Source organism: Coregonus clupeaformis, chromosome 14 (genome assembly GCF_020615455.1).
Source record: "Coregonus clupeaformis isolate EN_2021a chromosome 14, ASM2061545v1, whole genome shotgun sequence".
Taxonomy (NCBI): domain Eukaryota; kingdom Metazoa; phylum Chordata; class Actinopteri; order Salmoniformes; family Salmonidae; genus Coregonus; species Coregonus clupeaformis.
This window is the reverse complement of record NC_059205.1, coordinates 30,793,171-30,811,300: the sequence shown is the minus strand read 5'-3', so window position 1 is coordinate 30,811,300 and position 18,130 is coordinate 30,793,171. Positions and strand designations below refer to the sequence as shown.

The 18,130-nt window shown below is 45.1% G+C and overlaps 1 protein-coding gene across 1 annotated transcript in view; it reads right to left on the bottom strand.

Moving 5' to 3' along the window:
• Window positions 1-18,130, bottom strand: part of LOC121581023 (kelch-like protein 14) — a 60,384-nt gene that overhangs the window by 5,444 nt on the left and 36,810 nt on the right. Inside the window, exons 4-7 of the mRNA XM_041896330.2 lie at window positions 16,609-16,698; window positions 16,359-16,437; window positions 2,833-3,023; window positions 727-885 (exon numbers count right to left, since the gene is read on the bottom strand). Of these exons, the coding sequence (XP_041752264.1) occupies window positions 727-885; window positions 2,833-3,023; window positions 16,359-16,437; window positions 16,609-16,698 (519 nt within the window). The remainder of the gene's footprint in view (window positions 1-726; window positions 886-2,832; window positions 3,024-16,358; window positions 16,438-16,608; window positions 16,699-18,130) is intronic.

The following is an 18,130-nucleotide window of genomic DNA, read 5'->3' as shown; positions in this document are numbered from 1 at the left end:
CACATTCAAAGGCGATTACTAGAATTAGTTTAATTTTGGAGTATAGGCTAAATTAATTATGTACCAAAGTTATCTTAAATCTGTTTTTTTTATGTTTTTCTGCCATGCGTAACATGTGGTAGGCTATGTATTGTATAACGGCACAATCATTATTTTAATTCCGTATTTTTTTCGGGCTTGGGTTCATATATAGGCCTATGCCTATGCATAATATGCATATAGGTGTTTTGAATTAATAATCACCATAGAAAGCACTGTCCATTTAGTTGTGTTAGGCTTTGAAACAACATCCACAACGACTATGTTTCCCACTCAGTTTCAACCTGTTGTTGAACTTCTTTCTTCAAATTGATCAATCACAGTGAGGTGAGTTTTAAAAGCACATACTGTTTTGATGCTGTGTTTGATGTGATTTTCGATTGCATTTGCATTGATGTCAGAGTGGTTAGCGGGACAATAGAGCCTTAGGTACCAGGCCATTAGCGACCTGATGATCGTTAGCGAGTTGGGTACCACCAACGCATGTCCAGAGTGCATAAAAGGAGATTACCTTGACTCAACGGTCACATAGAACTTTAATGCAGTCATGACTCCTGACTGCCGTTGTGGCGGTAATATGCTCACCGCAACAGCCCTAAGTACAACTATTCAAAAAAATATATCTTGTATTCCACATAGTCTATTCTGCACAGTAAAGTAGAGTAGCTGAGACATGCCAGTCCTTACCTTTCAGATGGTTGCCCCCGATAGCGTAGAGGCGGTCGTTCATCCCAGCCAGGGCATGAATAGCTCTCTTTGTGTTCATATCCTGTTTCCTGGCCCATACATCCATGATGGGGTCGTAGCAATACAGCCAGGATACGTACTCTCCATTGTGGACTCCTCCTATAGTGGTATGGCAGATACACACATAAAGACCTGTTATTATTAGCTGTGAATGGCAGGATCAGGATCCATAGACACATCACTCTGCTTTTGGAAAGTCTGTGTATGAAATGATACAGTGGGGAAAAAAAGTATTTAGTCAGCCACCAATTGTGCAAGTTCTCCCACTTAAAAAGATGAGAGAGGCCTGTAATTTTCATCATAGGTACACGTCAACTATGACAGACAAATTGAGAAAAGAAAATCCAGAAAATCACATTTGTAGGATTTTTAATGAATTTATTTGCAAATTATGGTGGAAAATAAGTATTTGGTCACCTACAATCAAGCAAGATTTCTGGCTCTCACAGACCTGTAACTTCTTCTTTAAGAGGCTCCTCTGTCCTCCACTCGTTACCTGTATTAATGGCACCTGTTTGAACTTGTTATCAGTATAAAAGACATCTGTCCACAACCTCAAACAGTCACACTCCAAACTCCACTATGGCCAAGACCAAAGAGCTGTCAAAGGACACCAGAAACAAAATTGTAGACCTGCACCAGGCTGGGAAGACTGAATCTGCAATAGGTAAGCAGCTTGGTTTTAAGAAATCAACTGTGGGAGCAATTATTAGAAAATGGAAGACATACAAGACCACTGATAATCTCCCTCGATCTGGGGCTCCACGCAAGATCTCACCCCGTGGGGTCAAAATGATCACAAGAACGGTGAGCAAAAATCCCAGAACCACACGGGGGGACCTAGTGAATGACCTGCAGAGAGCTGGGACCAAAGTAACAAAGCCTACCATCAGTAACACACTATGCCGCCAGGGACTCAAATCCTGCAGTGCGAGACGTGTCCCCCTGCTTAAGCCAGTACATGTCCAGGCCCGTCTGAAGTTTGCTAGAGTGCATTTGGATGATCCAGAAGAGGATTGGGAGAATGTCATATGGTCAGATGAAACCAAAATAGAACTTTTTGGTAAAAACTCAACTCGTCGTGTTTGGAGGACAAAGAATGCTGAGTTGCATCCAAATAACACCATACCTACTGTGAAGCATGGGGGTGGAAACATCATGCTTTGGGGCTGTTTTTCTGCAAAGGGACCAGGACGACTGATCCGTGTAAAGGAAAGAATGAATGGGGCCATGTATCGTGAGATTTTGAGTGAAAGCCTCCTTCCATCAGCAAGGGCATTGAAGATGAAACGTGGCTGGGTCTTTCAGCATGACAATGATCCCAAACACACCGCCCGGGCAACGAAGGAGTGGCTTCGTAAGAAGCATTTCAAGGTCCTGGAGTGGCCTAGCCAGTCTCCAGATCTCAACCCCATAGAAAATCTTTGGAGGGAGTTGAAAGTCTGTGTTACCCAGCGACAGCCCCAAAACATCACTGCTCTAGAGGAGATCTGCATGGAGGAATGGGCCAAAATACCAGCAACAGTGTGTGAAAACCTTGTGAAGACTTACAGAAAACGTTTGACCTGTGTCATTGCCAACAAAGGGTATATAACAAAGTATTGAGAAACTTTTGTTATTGACCAAATACTTATTTTCCAGCATAATTTGCAAATAAATTCATTAAAAATCCTACAATGTGATTTTCTGGAATTTTTTCTTCTCATTTTGTCTGTCATAGTTGACGTGTACCTATGATGAAAATTACAGGCCTCTCTCATCTTTTTAAGTGGGAGAACTTGTACAATTGGTGGCTGACTAAATACTTTTTTTCCCCACTGTAGGTGATATTTAGCAGTCCTGCACTCATCACAATACTACAGATCAGTAGATTTTGTACTTTCATTTTTACTGTCTGAGTGAGTAATTTTTCAGCTTTTAATTTCCAACATGAACTCATTTTCCATTAATAAGATGATCAGTGGGTCTCCCTTGAAAAATAGGTATTTTGACCTCAATGGGACAACCTTGTAAAATAAAGGTTATATAAAATGAGTGAGGTCTGACCTGAGATGTATATTTTCCCATTGTGCACTGCTCCAGCATGTGCGGCCAGAGGTTGGGGCAGGGAGGACACGTAGTTCCACTCGTTAGTCTCTAGGTTGTAGGACTCCACGCTGGAGAGGTAGCCTGACTCGTTCCTCCCGCCAATCACATACAGGTGCTTATCCAGGCAGCAGGCGAAGAAACTGGCTCTCCTGAGCAGGAGGTGTCAACCAGACAACATAATTAAAACAAGCAGGACAGTGTGTGTGTGTGTCAGTGGCGCAGCGCAGTTTCGCGGGTCCCATTTTTATAATTTTTTTGCCATGTGGCAGAGAGAAAAATGTGCAGTTTTATAGATAATCTCATGCTATTTTACACATTTTGCCATGAGGCTGAGAGAAAATGTTGGTGTTATATAGCACATTTCCTGCTATTCTACACATTTTGCCGTGAGGATGAGAGAACATTTTGCAGTTCTAAAGCAAATTTCCTGTAATAAAAAATATTTGACAGTACCAGTCAAAAGATTGGACACACCTACTCATTCAAGGGTTTTTCTATATTTTTACTATATTCTACATTGTAGAATAATAGTGAAGACATCAAAACTATGAAATAACACATATGGAATCATGTAGTAACCAAAAAAGTGTTAAACAATCGATCAATAATATAATAATACTTTTAGCAAAGATGTTTTTTTTCAATTCACAAACTGTAGAAACAATAAAAATAGAAAGGTTCAGAACTTTTGTAAAACATCACAGTACAGTTGAAAAAATGTATGGCAAGTGGAGGTCCAGTATGGATGGTGTTGGGAGATAGATGGGAGGTGTTGAATGGAGCTGAAGGATGGGACTAATGGCAACAACTAATAACAACAAGATAACTAGTGTAAGACATGCTGTGTCCATAATAAGTATATAGGTTATATATTGTGAGCTTTTGTGAAAGAGCACAGTTAGAAAGATATGGCATACAGAAGCATACCAGATGGACATCATGAAAATGATCGGAGGAAGTTCAGGAGTAAAAACAAACAAAATATAATTAGTGACTTGTGTCCATAAAATGTACACTGCTCAAAAAAATAAAGGGAACACTTAAACAACACAATGTAACTCCAAGTCAATCACACTTCTGTGAAATCAAACTGTCCACTTAGGAAGCAACACTGATTGACAATACATTTCACATGCTGTTGTGCAAATGGAATAGACAACAGGTGGAAATTATAGGCAATTAGCAAGACACCCCCAATAAAGGACTGGTTTTGCAGGTGGTGACCACAGACCACTTCTCAGTTCCTATGCTTCCTGGCTGATGTTTTGGTCACTTTTGAATGCTGGCGGTGCTTTCACTCTAGTGGTAGCATGAGACGGAGTCTACAACCCACACAAGTGGCTCAGGTAGTGCAGCTCATCCAGGATGGCACATCAATGCGAGCTGTGGCAAGAAGGTTTGCTGTGTCCGTCAGCGTAGTGTCCAGAGCATGGAGGCGCTACCAGGAGACAGGTCAGTACATCAGGAGACGTGGAGGAGGCCGTAGGAGGGCAACAACCCAGCAGCAGGACTGCTACCTCCGCCTTTGTGCAAGGAGGAGCAGGAGGAGCACTGCCAGAGCCCTGCAAAATGACCTCCAGCAGGCCACAAATGTGCATGTGTCTGCTCAAACGGTCAGAAACAGACACCATGAGGGTGGTATGAGGGCCCGACGTCCACAGGTGGGGGTTGTGCTTACAGCCCAACACCGTGCAGGACATTTGGCATTTGCCAGAGAACACCAAGATTGGCAAATTCGCCACTGGCGCCCTGTGCTCTTCACAGATGAAAGCAGGTTCACACTGAGCACGTGACAGACATGACAGAGTCTGGAGACGCCGTGGAGAACGTTCTGCTGCCTGCAACATCCTCCAGCATGACCAGTTTGGCGGTGGGTCAGTCATGGTGTGGGGTGGCATTTCTTTGGGGGGCCGCACAGCCCTCCATGTGCTCGCCAGAGGTAGCCTGACTGCCATTAGGTACCGAGATGAGATCCTCAGACCCCTTGTGAGACCATATGCTGGTGCGGTTGGCCTTGGGTTCCTCCTAATGCAACACAATGCTAGACCTCATGTGGCTGGAGTGTGTCAGCAGTTCCTGCAAGAGGAAGGCATTGATGCTATGGACTGGCCCGCCCGTTCCCCAGACCTGAATCCAATTGAGCACATCTGGGACATCATGTCTCGCTCCATCCACCAATGCCACGTTGCACCACAGACTGTCCAGGAGTTGGCGGATGCTTTAGTCCAGGTCTGGGAGGAGATCCCTCAGGAGACCATCCGCCACCTCATCAGGAGCATGCCCAGGCGTTGTAGGGAGGTCATACAGGCACGTGGAGGCCACACACACTACTGAGCCCCATTTTGACTTGTTTTAAGGACATTACATCAAAGTTGGATCAGCCTGTAGTGTGGTTTTCCACTTTAATTTTGAGGGTGACTCCAAATCCAGACCTCCATGGGTTGATACATTTGATTTCCATTGATAATTTTTGTGTGATTTTGTTGTCAGCACATTCAACTATGTTGTCACGGATTCTGCCGAGGCTGCTCCTCCTCCTAGTTCGGGCAGGCTTCGGCGTTCGTCGTCCCCGGAGTACTAGCTGCCACCGTTGAATGTTTCTATGTTTGATTGCTTTTGTCTGTCTATTACACCTGTGTCCGTTTGTGTCTGATTACGTGTTCTATAAGTTTCCTGTTTTGTATTGGTTAGGTTGTGTGTTGTTTTTCGCCTGTCCGTAGTGCTGCGTGTTTTTTCTCTGTTTTGTTGTTTTATTGTTTTACGCATAGTTTGCGTAATTGCTCGCCTCTGTTTTGTTTTGAGGCCGATCATTGTATCTTTGCCTTGTGGTTCACAAGTAAACTTTGTTGGACTAAGCTTCGGTGTCCTGCGCCTGACTCCCACACCACATACACCTCAGCCTTGACAGAACAACACACCAGTATGGAGTCAGCAGGAGCAGCGGCGGCACCCAAGTCGCTGGAGGATCGGCTCAGCGACCAAGACACCATGATCCGGCAACTTGGGGCCGCCATGAACGAGGTGTCCAACACTCTGCGCCGGTTGGTTACGGGAGAGGTGCCCACGCCTTCTCACACCATACCATCACCAACGGCCAGTCCTCCTCTCCCAGCACCGGAACCCAGTGGCATTCGGCTCTCGCTCCCGAGGGCATATGATGGTTCTGCAGCCGGGTGTCAGGGGTTCCTCCTGCAGGTGGAAGTCTACCTGGCCACCATACACCCAGCGCCCTCGGGATACGAGAGCGTCTCCGCCCTCATCTCCTGTCTATCCGGCAAGGCGTTGGAATGGGCCAACGCCGAATGGAGGGGAATAGACGCCGCTACTATCACCTACGCGGAGTTCTCCCACCGCTTCAAGGCTGTGTTCGATCATCCACCTGAGGGGAAGGCGGCGGGGGAGCGTCTGTTCCACCTCCGACAGGGGAAGAGGAGCGCACAGGAGTTCGCCCTGGAGTTCCGGACTCTAGCGGCGGATGCGGGGTGGAATGAGAGGGCCCTCATCGACCATTACTGGTGTAGCCTACGAGAGGACGTTCGTCGTGAGCTGGCCTGCAGGGACACCAACCTATCCTTCGACCAGTTGGTGGACATCTCCATCCGTCTCGACACCCTGCTGGCTACCCGCGGACGACCCGAGTGGGGGTCGTCCATTCCACCCTCCAGCACCTCCGAGCCGATTCCCATGGAGCTCGGAGGTGCTGGCGCTAGAGAGAGGAGGAGAGAGAACCCGAGGGGGGCCATCCCCTGCACCAACTGTGGCCGTGGAGGACACACTGCGGCCAGGTGCTGGGGAGGGTCTCCTGGGAGAGGGGACAACAGGTCACGCACTGGGGAGTCATTTCAGGTGAGTAGGCGCCCCACTTACCCAGAGCTCTCTGTTGGTCACATGTGTATACCTGTGAGATTTCCACAGGTGGCACCTCATTCCCAGCATAAGGCGCTAGTAGATTCAGGCGCAGCTGGGAATTTTGTTGATCGTGAATTTTGTTATAGGTTAGGAATTCCCCTTCGGCCGGTAGAAGCCCCCTTTCCTGTTCATGCCCTAGACAGCCGGCCGTTGGGGTCGGGATTGATCAGAGAAGTCACAGCACCACTTAAGATGACGATGCAGGGGGGTCATGAGGAGATCATTCAGTTTTATCTGATTGACTCTCCTGCGTATCCCGTGGTGCTGGGGCTTCCCTGGTTAAGCGCCCATGATCCTACCATAGCGTGGCAACAGAGGGCTCTTATGGAGTGGTCTGCCCAGTGTGTAGGGAGATGTCTAGGTGTTTCCTTAGGGGCGACCTCGGTAGAGAGTCCAAACCAAGTGCCCGCAATGCGCATTCCCCCTGAATATGAGGATTTAGCACTTGTGTTCAGCAAAACGAGGGCAACACGGCTACCACCTCATAGACAGGGGGATTGTGCGATAGATCTCCAAACAGGAGCGGCACTTCCGCGGAGCCGTGTGTATCCCCTGTCTCAAGAGGAGACAGCGGCTATGGAGACTTACATAGCCGAGTCCTTGGCACAGGGATACATACGGTCCTCCACTTCCCCGGTTTCCTCGAGTTTCTTCTTTGTGAAGAAGAAGGACGGGGGTTTGCGCCCGTGTATTGATTACCGTAGTCTCAATCAGATCGCGGTTAAGTACAGTTACCCTCTTCCACTGATTGCGACTATGACAGAGTCATTACGCGGAGCGCGGTTCTTCACAAAGTTGGATCTCAGGAGCGCGTACAATCTGGTGCGCATTAGGGAGGGGGATGAATGGAAAACAGCATTTAGCACCACCTCGGGTCATTACGAGTATCTCGTCATGCCATACGGGTTAATGAATGCTCCTTCAGTCTTCCAATCCTTTGTTGACGAGATTTTCCGGGACATGCATGGGCAGGGTGTGGTAGTATACATCGACGACATCCTAGTGTACTCTTCTACACGAGCCGAGCATGTAGCCCTGGTGCGCCGAGTGTTGAGGAGACTGTTGGAGCATGACTTGTATGTCAAGGCAGAAAAATGCTTGTTCTTCCAGGAGTCCGTCTCCTTTTTGGGTTATCGGTTGTCCGCGTCTGGTGTGAAGATAGAGTTTGACCGTGTGTCGGCCGTGCGTAATTGGCAAACTCCAACCACTGTAAAAGAGGTGCAGCAGTTTTTGGGTTTTGCTAATTACTACCGGAGGTTTATCCGGGGCTTTGGACAGGTTGCAGCTCCCATTACGTCCCTGCTAAAGGGGGGTCGGTTCGTTGCAGTGGTCAGCTGAGGCGGACAGGGCATTTGTCAAACTGAAGAACCTGTTCACCTCGGCTCCGGTGCTGGCGCATCCGGATCCCTCTTTACCATTCCAAGTAGAGGTAGACGCGTCCGAGGCCGGTATTGGGGCAGTCCTGTCGCAACGGTCCGGCACGCCACCTAAGCTCCGCCCCTGTGCGTTCTATTCTAAGAAGCTCAACTCGGCGGAGCGTAATTATGACGTAGGGGACAGGGAGCTGTTAGCTGTAGTCCAGGCCCTAAAGGTGTGGAGGCATTGGCTTGAGGGGGCTCAACACCCTTTCCTCATTCTGACTGACCATCGTAACCTGGAGTACATCCGGGCAGCTAGGAGATTGAGCCCTCGTCAGGCTAGGTGGAACATGTTCCTGACCCGGTTTGTTTTTAAGATCACATACATCCCAGGGTCCCAGAACGGTAAGGCAGACGCCCTGTCCCGGCGGTATGACACAGAGGAGAGGTCCATTGAGCCTACTCCCATACTGCCGGAGTCTTGTCTGGTGGCTCCGGTGGTGTGGGAGGTCGATGCGGAGATCGAGCGGGCACTGCGTACCGACCCTACTCCCCCCGAGTGTCCTGTGGGGCGGATGTACGTTCCGCTCGAGGTTCGTGACCGCCTTATTTATTGGGCTCATACATCACCCTCCTCTGGACATCCAGGTATTGGCCGGACAGTGCACTGCCTTAGCGTGAAATACTGGTGGCCAACGTTAGCTAGGGATGTGAGGGTTTATGTCTCCTCCTGCTCGGTGTGCGCCCAGTGTAAGGCGCCTAGACATTTGCCCAGGGAAAGTTACATCCCCTGCCCGTTCCACAACGACCATGGTCCCACCTCTCGGTGGATTTTGTGACCGACCTACCCCCCTCCCAGGGGAATACCACCATTTTGGTCGTTGTGGATCGGTTTTCCAAGGCCTGTTGTCTCCTCCCAATGCCGGGTCTCCCTACTGCCCTACAGACCGCTGAGGCCCTATTTACCCACGTGTTCCGGCACTATGGGGTCCCCGAGGATATTGTGTCTGACCGAGGTCCCCAGTTCACCTCCAGAGTCTGGGGGGCGTTCATGGAACGCTTGGGGGTCTCGGTGAGCCTTACCTCGGGGTACCACACAGAGAGTAATGGGCAAGTTGAACGAGTCAACCAGGATGTGGGTAGGTTTCTAAGGTCCTATTGCCAGGTATATCCCCTGGGCAGAGATGGCCCAGAACTCTCTCCGCCACTCCTCCACCAATTTAACACCTTTCCAGTGTGTTTTAGGGTATCAGCCGGTCCTGGCACCATGGCACGAGAGCCAGATCGAGGCCCCTGCGGTGGATGAGTGGATTCGGCGCTCGGAGGAGATGTGGGACGCTGCCCATGTCCATCTGCAGCGGGCCATCCATCGACAAAAGGCGAGCGCCGATCGCCACCGCAGTGAGGGACCGGTATACGCACCGGGAGATCGAGTCTGGCTCTCGACTCGAAACCTGCCCCTCCGCCTGCCCTGCCGGAAGCTGGGTCGGCGGTTTGTGGGGCCCTTTAAAGTCCTGAGAAGATTGAACGAGGTGTGTTACAGGTTACAACTGCCTATTGATTACAAGAATATTAACCCCTCGTTCCATGTGTCTCTTCTCAGGCCGGTGGTAGCTGGCCCACTCCAAGAAGATGAGATAGGAGAGACCCCTCCGCCCCCTTTGGACATCGAGGGGGCCCCGGCGTACAGGGTCCGGACCATCTTGGACTCGAGGCGCCGGATGAGTGGTCTCCAGTATCTCGTGGAGTGGGAGGGGTACGGTCCGGAGGAACGGTGCTGGGTGCCTAGTAGGGACATCCTAGATCCATCCCTCCTGACTGAGTTCCACCGTGGGCATCCCACGCGCCCGGGTCCGCGTCCTCCTGGCCGTCCCCGAGGCCGGGGTCGGCGCACGGCTGGAGCCGCGCGTCAAGGGGGGGGTACTGTCACGGATTCTGCCGAGGCTGCTCCTCCTCCTAGTTCGGGCAGGCTTCGGCGTTCGTCGTCCCCGGAGTACTAGCTGCCACCGTTGAATGTTTCTATGTTTGATTGCTTTTGTCTGTCTATTACACCTGTGTCCGTTTGTGTCTGATTACGTGTTCTATAAGTTGCCTGTTTTGTATTGGTTAGGTTGTGTGTTGTTTTTCGCCTGTCCGTAGTGCTGCGTGTTTTTTCTCTGTTTTGTTGTTTTATTGTTTTACGCATAGTTTGCGTAATTGCTCGCCTCTGTTTTGTTTTGAGGCCGATCATTGTATCTTTGCCTTGTGGTTCACAAGTAAACTTTGTTGGACTAAGCTTCGGTGTCCTGCGCTTGACTCCCACACCACATACACCTCAGCCTTGACATATGTAAAGAAAAAAGTATTTAATAAGATTATTTCATTCATTCAGATCTAGGATGTGTTATTTTAGTGTTCCCTTTATTTTTTTGAGCAGTGTATATAGTATGTATAAGCATGAAGTAGAGGCCTAAGCATTGTTGTTCACTAGTTTACTCCAATTAGGGAGGGGATGGTGGGGTTGGAAAGTAATAAAGGGAAATAGATATATTTTTAAAGGATATGTATGTATGTATATATGTATGTATGTGTGTATATATATATATATATATATATATATGTATGTATATATATATATATATATATATATATATATATATATATATATATGTGAGAAAATTACATATGCAGACAATTACATTGATGGAAGTTACAATCTATCTGCAATATTAAAACTGATCTACCCCCTAAAAAAATTAAAAATTAGATGATTGCTTTATATATTCTGCACAGGAATGCATGCTTATGATTGGACAAAACAGATGAAAAGGGGTTTCATGTCAAATGGAATGACCATTAGTCTCACGTGGAATTCTCATCTCGTTACCTTTTCATAAACTAAAATGAAAAGTAATTGGTAATAGTTATCTATTTTTCAGGGCATCTTGTCTCGTTATCGTCATTAGTTTTCGTCAGGAAAAATAGTTTGTTGAAAAGTATTTTTCATCATAGTTATTGTTGACGACATTAACACTGATGTGTGTGTGTGAGTGTGTGCATGTGTGTAGGGCTGTTACGGTGACCGTATTACCGCCACACAGGCAGTCACGAGTCATCCGCATTCAAATTCCACGTGACCGTTTAGTCACGGTAATTAGGCTTCTCCAAGCTCTGATGTTGCTGATGGCCATTAGTAGTCTACCAAACTTGCTAACTGCCTGGTACTCAGCACTCTATTGTCCCTCTAATCACTCTGACATCAATGCAAATGTAATCGAAAATCTAATCAAACACTTAATGACAGCCCATGAGCTCATGTTGCACAACTTTTCTATTGGCTATGCGATTGCTATAGGCTATGCAATTGCATGAGAAAACAGAGTGATGGCCTCTATTAAAAAGGATCCCATCAGCTTTCTATAGGCTTACTATATATATTTCTCAACTTTCCTAATATTAAGCACATTGCTTCTCTTTACAACAGGTGTACACCCTACCTGGCTGGCATGAAAATGAACCACGGGAAAAGCGTCCTACATTCGCTATTTAAGTGCATAGATGACATGTATTTTTTTCTGCTGCCCCTGTTCCGAGACAGGTGCACGATAATGGTCCATTCTAAAACAAAACTAATTTCACACATATATTATTTAGTATATGTAAAGACAAGATTAAATCAAGAATAGTCTGATGGGTGACAATATTAGCCAATCACTTGTGAATTATATATTATCACTTGTGAATTATGCAAATAAGTGCAAATAGCGCATGCTTTTTTTTCCGACTTTGTATCACAACTAAAGTGGCCAAATAACTTCTTAAAATGAAGCACATTAATCCGCTTCACAACGGGTGTAGAGCCTAACTGGCATACATACGTAGCACATGAGTTTTAAGTTTGGGGAAGATCATTTTCACCATAAAAATGCACCTTTATAATAAAAGCATTACACGCATAATCGCATTTGTGGTCACTTTTGATAATGGTGTTTTCCTGCAAATGGAACATTCGAGCGTATAGCTTACTGCCATGTGCGCATTGCTGCGCTTATAATGTGAAGAAATAGCCTAATAGTTTATCAACATTTTAAGCTCAATGTTCTCATCTGTTGCGTCAGGTTCATTGCTTAAAACAGGTTTTTTGATGCTAGTGGTTGTATTAATTTGGGATCTATCGCATCCCACAACTGTCCCAGACTATGTTTGGAATATTTATTTCTCGTACAAAATAGATGAAGTCAACTTTTGTACTATGGAGGATAGTAGATTGACATAGGGTAGTGCTTTGATGTTCGTTAGGCCTATTCATCTTGTTGGATGACGAAAAGTAAATGAGGACAATATGGGCCTCGGAATTGGATAAGTACACGCGCAGTTGCGTCCCCAATGTCTCTGTCTTCACTTGTAGCCTGTGAGAAAGACCCGATCACGTGACTGAGAGCCATGTGAGTGAGAGGTGCCTTGGCACGCAGCCGGGAGAAGGGAAGTATAATTATTATATTCAGCCCAAGGGCACAACGGCATGCAAAAGCATGGATTTTTTTAGGGAGCATTACGGCCACACAAAGGAGATGCAGCCGGGAAATTCGAGGCATTATCAAGTGCTTGTCAAAATGTGAATGAGAGACTGATAAAGTGTGTACAGCCTGCGCAAAAAACTATGCAGAGCTCATGCCATTCAAGCGACTTTTTTCAAATCAACATGCAGCCTTAGAATGTATTAAAAATCTAAACATATAGCCCAACGTTTGTAGAACAACTAAAGTTACATAAATAACTCTAAATTAAGCATATAGGAGTACCTGTTTCTTTGTTAACCGCTCAACACAGAATAGCCACATGTGCGCACTCCCTCAAATCGTTTAGAGAAAATATCCTTTCTATTTTATTCAGCTATGTTCAATTGTATTCTTCATACTATTAAATAATATAAACTAATGCCACTGAATTCTAAGCAAATCTTATATGTTAAATGAACTAGTGTAGCCCAGAGCTATATGGCACAGCTAGATCAGGGCCTAACATTTACATAAGGACACCTCAGGGAATGGTATTCTGTTCTTCTGAAATATACTACATTTTCTTCATATAATTTTTCTTTAGACCTGTTTTATTGTGATGGTGTAGGCTATATTTCATGGATTTATTCGACTTTTTAAAATGTAGATGTTCCAAAGGTCTGCATCAGTAGCTTGTAGGCTATGCGTTGAGGCCAGGATATGTTAAATGTGTTTATGTTCATTAATGGTCAATTACCGTGAGACCGGTAGTTATTTGCTTGACAATCACTGGCTGACAAAATGTTATGACCACCACAGCCCTACGTGTGTGTGCACCTTGGTGGAAGCCATGGTGGACAAAGTTATAACCTCTGTATTTACACTGTAAAAATAGAAAGACTCAAAACACCATGATTGTGTAACGAAACCATGAAAAGTAGTGCACCTAACCTGAGATCTGGCGTTTGAATGCCTTCGGAAAGTTTTCAGACCCTTTGACTTTTTCCACATTTTGTTAGATTACAGCCTTATTCTAAAATGGATTAAAAAATCTACACAAAATACCCCATAATAACAAAGCGAAAACAGGTTTTAATAAATTTTTGCAAATTTATATCAACAAAAAAAAGTATTCAGACCCTTTGCTATGAGACTCGAAATTGACCTCAGGTCGAAGGAATTGTCTGTAGAGCTCCGAGATAGGATTGTGTTGAGGCACAGATCTGGGGAACGGTACCAAAACTTTTCTGCAGCATTGAAGGTCCCCAAGGACACAGTGGCCACCATCATTATTAAATGGAAGAAGTTTGGAACCACCAAGACTCTTCCTAGAGCTGGCTGCCCGGCCAGACTGAGCAATCGGGGGAGAAGGGCCTTGGTCAGGGAGGTGACCAAGAACCCGATGGTCACTTTGACAGAGCTCTAGAGTTCCTCTGTGGAGATGGGAGAACCTTGCAGAAGGACAACCATCTCTGCAACGCTCCACCAATCAGGCCTTTATGGTAGAGTGGCCAGACGGAAGCCACTCCTCAGTAAAAGGAACATGACAGCCCGCTTGGAGTTTGCCAAAAGGCACCTAAAGACTCTCAGACCATGAGAAACAAGATACTCTGGTCTGATGAAACCAAGATTGAACTCTTTGGCCTGAATGCCAAGTGCCCCGTCTGGAGGAAACCTGGCACCATCCCTACGGTGAAGCATGGTGGTGGCAGCATAATTTTGTGGGGATGTTTTCAGCTGCAGGGACTGGGAGACTAGTCAGGATCGAGGCAAAGATAAACTGAGCAAAGTACAGAAAGATCCTTGATGAAAACCTGCTCCAGAGAGCTCAGGACCTCAGACTGGGGCAAAGGTTCACCTTCCAACAGGACAATGACCCTAAGCACACAGCCAAGACAACGCAGGAGTGGCTACGGGACAAGTCTCTGAATGTCCTTGAGTGGCCCAGCCAGAGCTCGAACATCTCTGGAGAGACCTGAAAATAGCTGTGCAGCAATGCTCCCCATCCAACCTGACAGAGCTTGAGAGGATCTGCAGAGAAGAATGGGAGAAACTCCCCAAATAAATAATAATAATAATAATATGCCATTTAGCAGACGCTTTTATCCAAAGCGACTTACAGTCATGCGTGCATACATTTTTTTGTGTATGGGTGGTCCCGGGGATCGAACCCACTACCTTTGGCGTTACAAGCGCCGTGCTCTACCAGCTGAGCTACAGAGGACCACAAATACAGGTGCGCCAAGCTTGTAGCGTCATACCCAAGAAGACTCAAGGCTGTAATCGCTGCCAAAGGTGCTTCAACAAAGTACTGAGTAAAGGGTCTGAATACTTACATAAATGTGATATTTCAGATATATATTTTTTTATACATTTTCAAAAATGTCTAAAAAACTGTTTTTGCTTTGTCATTATACGGTATTGTGTGTAGTTTGTTGAGAAAAAAACAAACAATTTAATCCATTTTAGAATAAGGATGTAACGTAACAAAATGTGGAAAATGTCAAGGGGTCTGAATACTTTCCGAATGCACTGTATAGCTAATGTAAGTGTTATGATACACAGAAAGTGTTTTAAAACAGAATAGAAGTACTCTGAAACACCCAAAGTGGTTATTCAATCTGAATATTGGTGTTTTTAAGAGAGCTGAATCCCTGACTTCTGGGACCGTAAAATGGTATATTTCATTGGAATTTTACACACTCAACCACACAGCTACACTCTAAAAAAAAAAAAAAAAATCTGGGGTGAATTGAAATTTACTCAGAAAAAACCCTAAAAAACGAATGCTTAATAAAAATGTATGCCGTTAGAATTATTGTTAATTTCATTTTACCCCAAAAATTCGGAATCAATTCAACCTAATACGTTGCTCAAAATGTAAGTATCTTTTATGAGGATAACCAAAGATTGAGAACATTATGTGATTTAACTAATTGGAAGTCTGATTTTAATCTCCTTGCACTTCCTATCTTGCCACGTGGCTCTGTTTTTAGAGGATTGTGGGTAATTCAATTTTTTTAGACTTCATGATTCTTTTACACAATGTATGCATGTTTTTAAAAATAAAAGTGTACTTCTATATTAGTATTAAGCAGCTTGTCATGAGGTGTAATGGCCATGAGGTGTAATGGATCATGATGAACGGTCAATGATGAGACGACCCATTCCCACATATCCAACTTCTAATGGTAGAGGCAAATACAGTATCCTGCAACGCTTGCTGTAAAACCTCTGCTGGTGGATTGAGCACTGTGCTCATCAATGCCTGCCAAAATGCGTTAAACTGGCAAATAATCAGATACATGTAAATCAATATTAAATATGAAAATACTGCAGAACAAGTGATCTAATTCTGCACTAGACAGGATTTGAAACACCATTATAGTGTTTAGGAGCTTTAGAGAGGAAACGACAGCAAAAGAGAAAGTATCTAACTCTGCATTAAACAGAACTCGAAACACCAAAATAGTGTTTTCAACCTTTTGCAGTAACGTTCCCAGTCCCTGGCAAGGTGTTGCACAACACTTCATTAAGTGGTGTTACAACACACCATGTAATGTTTCAAAACGTCTCAGGATGATGTGTTTCTATACTCCAGAAAAGTTAAGATTTCTTCTCCTTAGCAGTGTAATGGTCACATACAGACACTGCAATCATTCAGTGTTAATAATTAGTGCAATAATTCACAAATCTATTGTATTGCATTACTTTGTCAATCTTGTTCGCATTGACTTACCTTTCCTGCATAGGCGGAAGTTGTATCCAACTGTTGAATCGTGGATCATAACGGCTGACATGATTGGTGCTGTGCTTTCCTGCAAAATACATCTCAGAATCAAGATCCATAAACAGTTAATATGGCCACACTTATCCAATCAAACAATGTTGATTGGAAATAAAGTGTGAATTATGAATATAAATACTAAACATTTATACTTGTTTTGTATTAGTACTAGTATTAGTAGTAGTATCAGTAGTGATGTTACCATTGGGGTTCCACTGGTCCTCTCCACCCAGCAGTAGTATGAAGTTTTCTACCTCCACCACACAGTGATGGGCACTGTTATAAGGCATTACTGGAAGACACAAGACAACATAGTGGAGGATGTCAGAAACTGGTTATGAGAGGACACAGAATGGTGCAGGACATGAGTCAGCAACTTAATAAGAAAACCTGGGATAATTGATAAATCATATGTTCGTAAACTGAGCATGCTCTTGCAGTTGAAATTCCAACATTAGCACAAAATCAACCAAAAGATCCAAAACAATTCATTGCTGTAACTTGTTCTGACATTGGTGTGTTGGAGTTCTTTATGAAAAGTCAACTGACATAGAATCTTGATACATTGAAGTGTTGCGCCCTCTATAGCCATCATGGTTATTATCTGACTCTGCTGGTCATCTATGAATGTTTGAACGTCTTGAAATGCCACATGTACTCATAAAATCTCTATCCGGTAAAGCCAGAAGAGGACTTCCTCTCTACAGCGCCTTGCAAAAGTATTCATCCCCCTTGGCGTTTTTTTCTATTTTGTTGCATTACAACCTGTAATTTAAATTGATTTTTTGGGGATTTCATGTAATGGACATACACAAAATTCTATAATATAAATAACGGAAAAGTGGTGCGTGCATATGTATTCACCCACTTTTCTATGAAGCCCCTAAATAAGATCTGGTGCAACCAATTACCTTCAGAAGTCACATAATGAGTTAAATGAAGTCCACCTGTGTGCAATCTAAGTGTCACATGATCTGTCACATGATCTCAGTATATATACACCTGTTCTGAAAGGCCCCAGAGTCTGCAACACCACTAAGCAAGGGGCACCACCAAGCAAGCGGCACCATGAAGACCAAGGAGCTCTCCAAACAGGTCATGGACAAAGTTGTGGAGAAGTACAGATCAGTGTTGGGTTATAAAAAAATATCAGAAACTTTGAACATCCCACGGAGCACCATTAAATCCATTATTAAAAAATTGAAAGACTATCGTACCACAACAAACCTGCAAAGAGTGGGCCGTCCACCAAAACTCACGGATCAGGCAAGGAGGGCATTAATCGGAGAGGCAACAAAGAGACCAAAGATAACCCTGAAGGAGCTGCAAAGCTCCACAGCGGAGATTGGAGTATCTGTCCATAGGACCACTTTAAGCCGTACACTCCACAGAGCTGGACTTTACGGAAGAGTGGCCAGAAAAAAGCCATTGCTTAAAGAAAAAAATAAGCAAACACGGTTTGGTGTTCGCCAAAAGGCATGTGGGAGACTCCCCAAACATATGGAAGAAGGTACTCTGGTCAGATTAGACTAAAATTGAGCTTTTTGGCCATCAAGGAAAACGCTATGTCTGGCGCAAACCCAACACCTCTCATCCCCCCGAGAACACCATCCCCACAGTGAAGCATGGTGGAGGCAGCATCATGCTGGGGGGATGTTTTTCATCGGCAGGGACTGGGAAACTGGTCAGAATTGAAGGAATGATGGATGGCGCTAAATACAGGG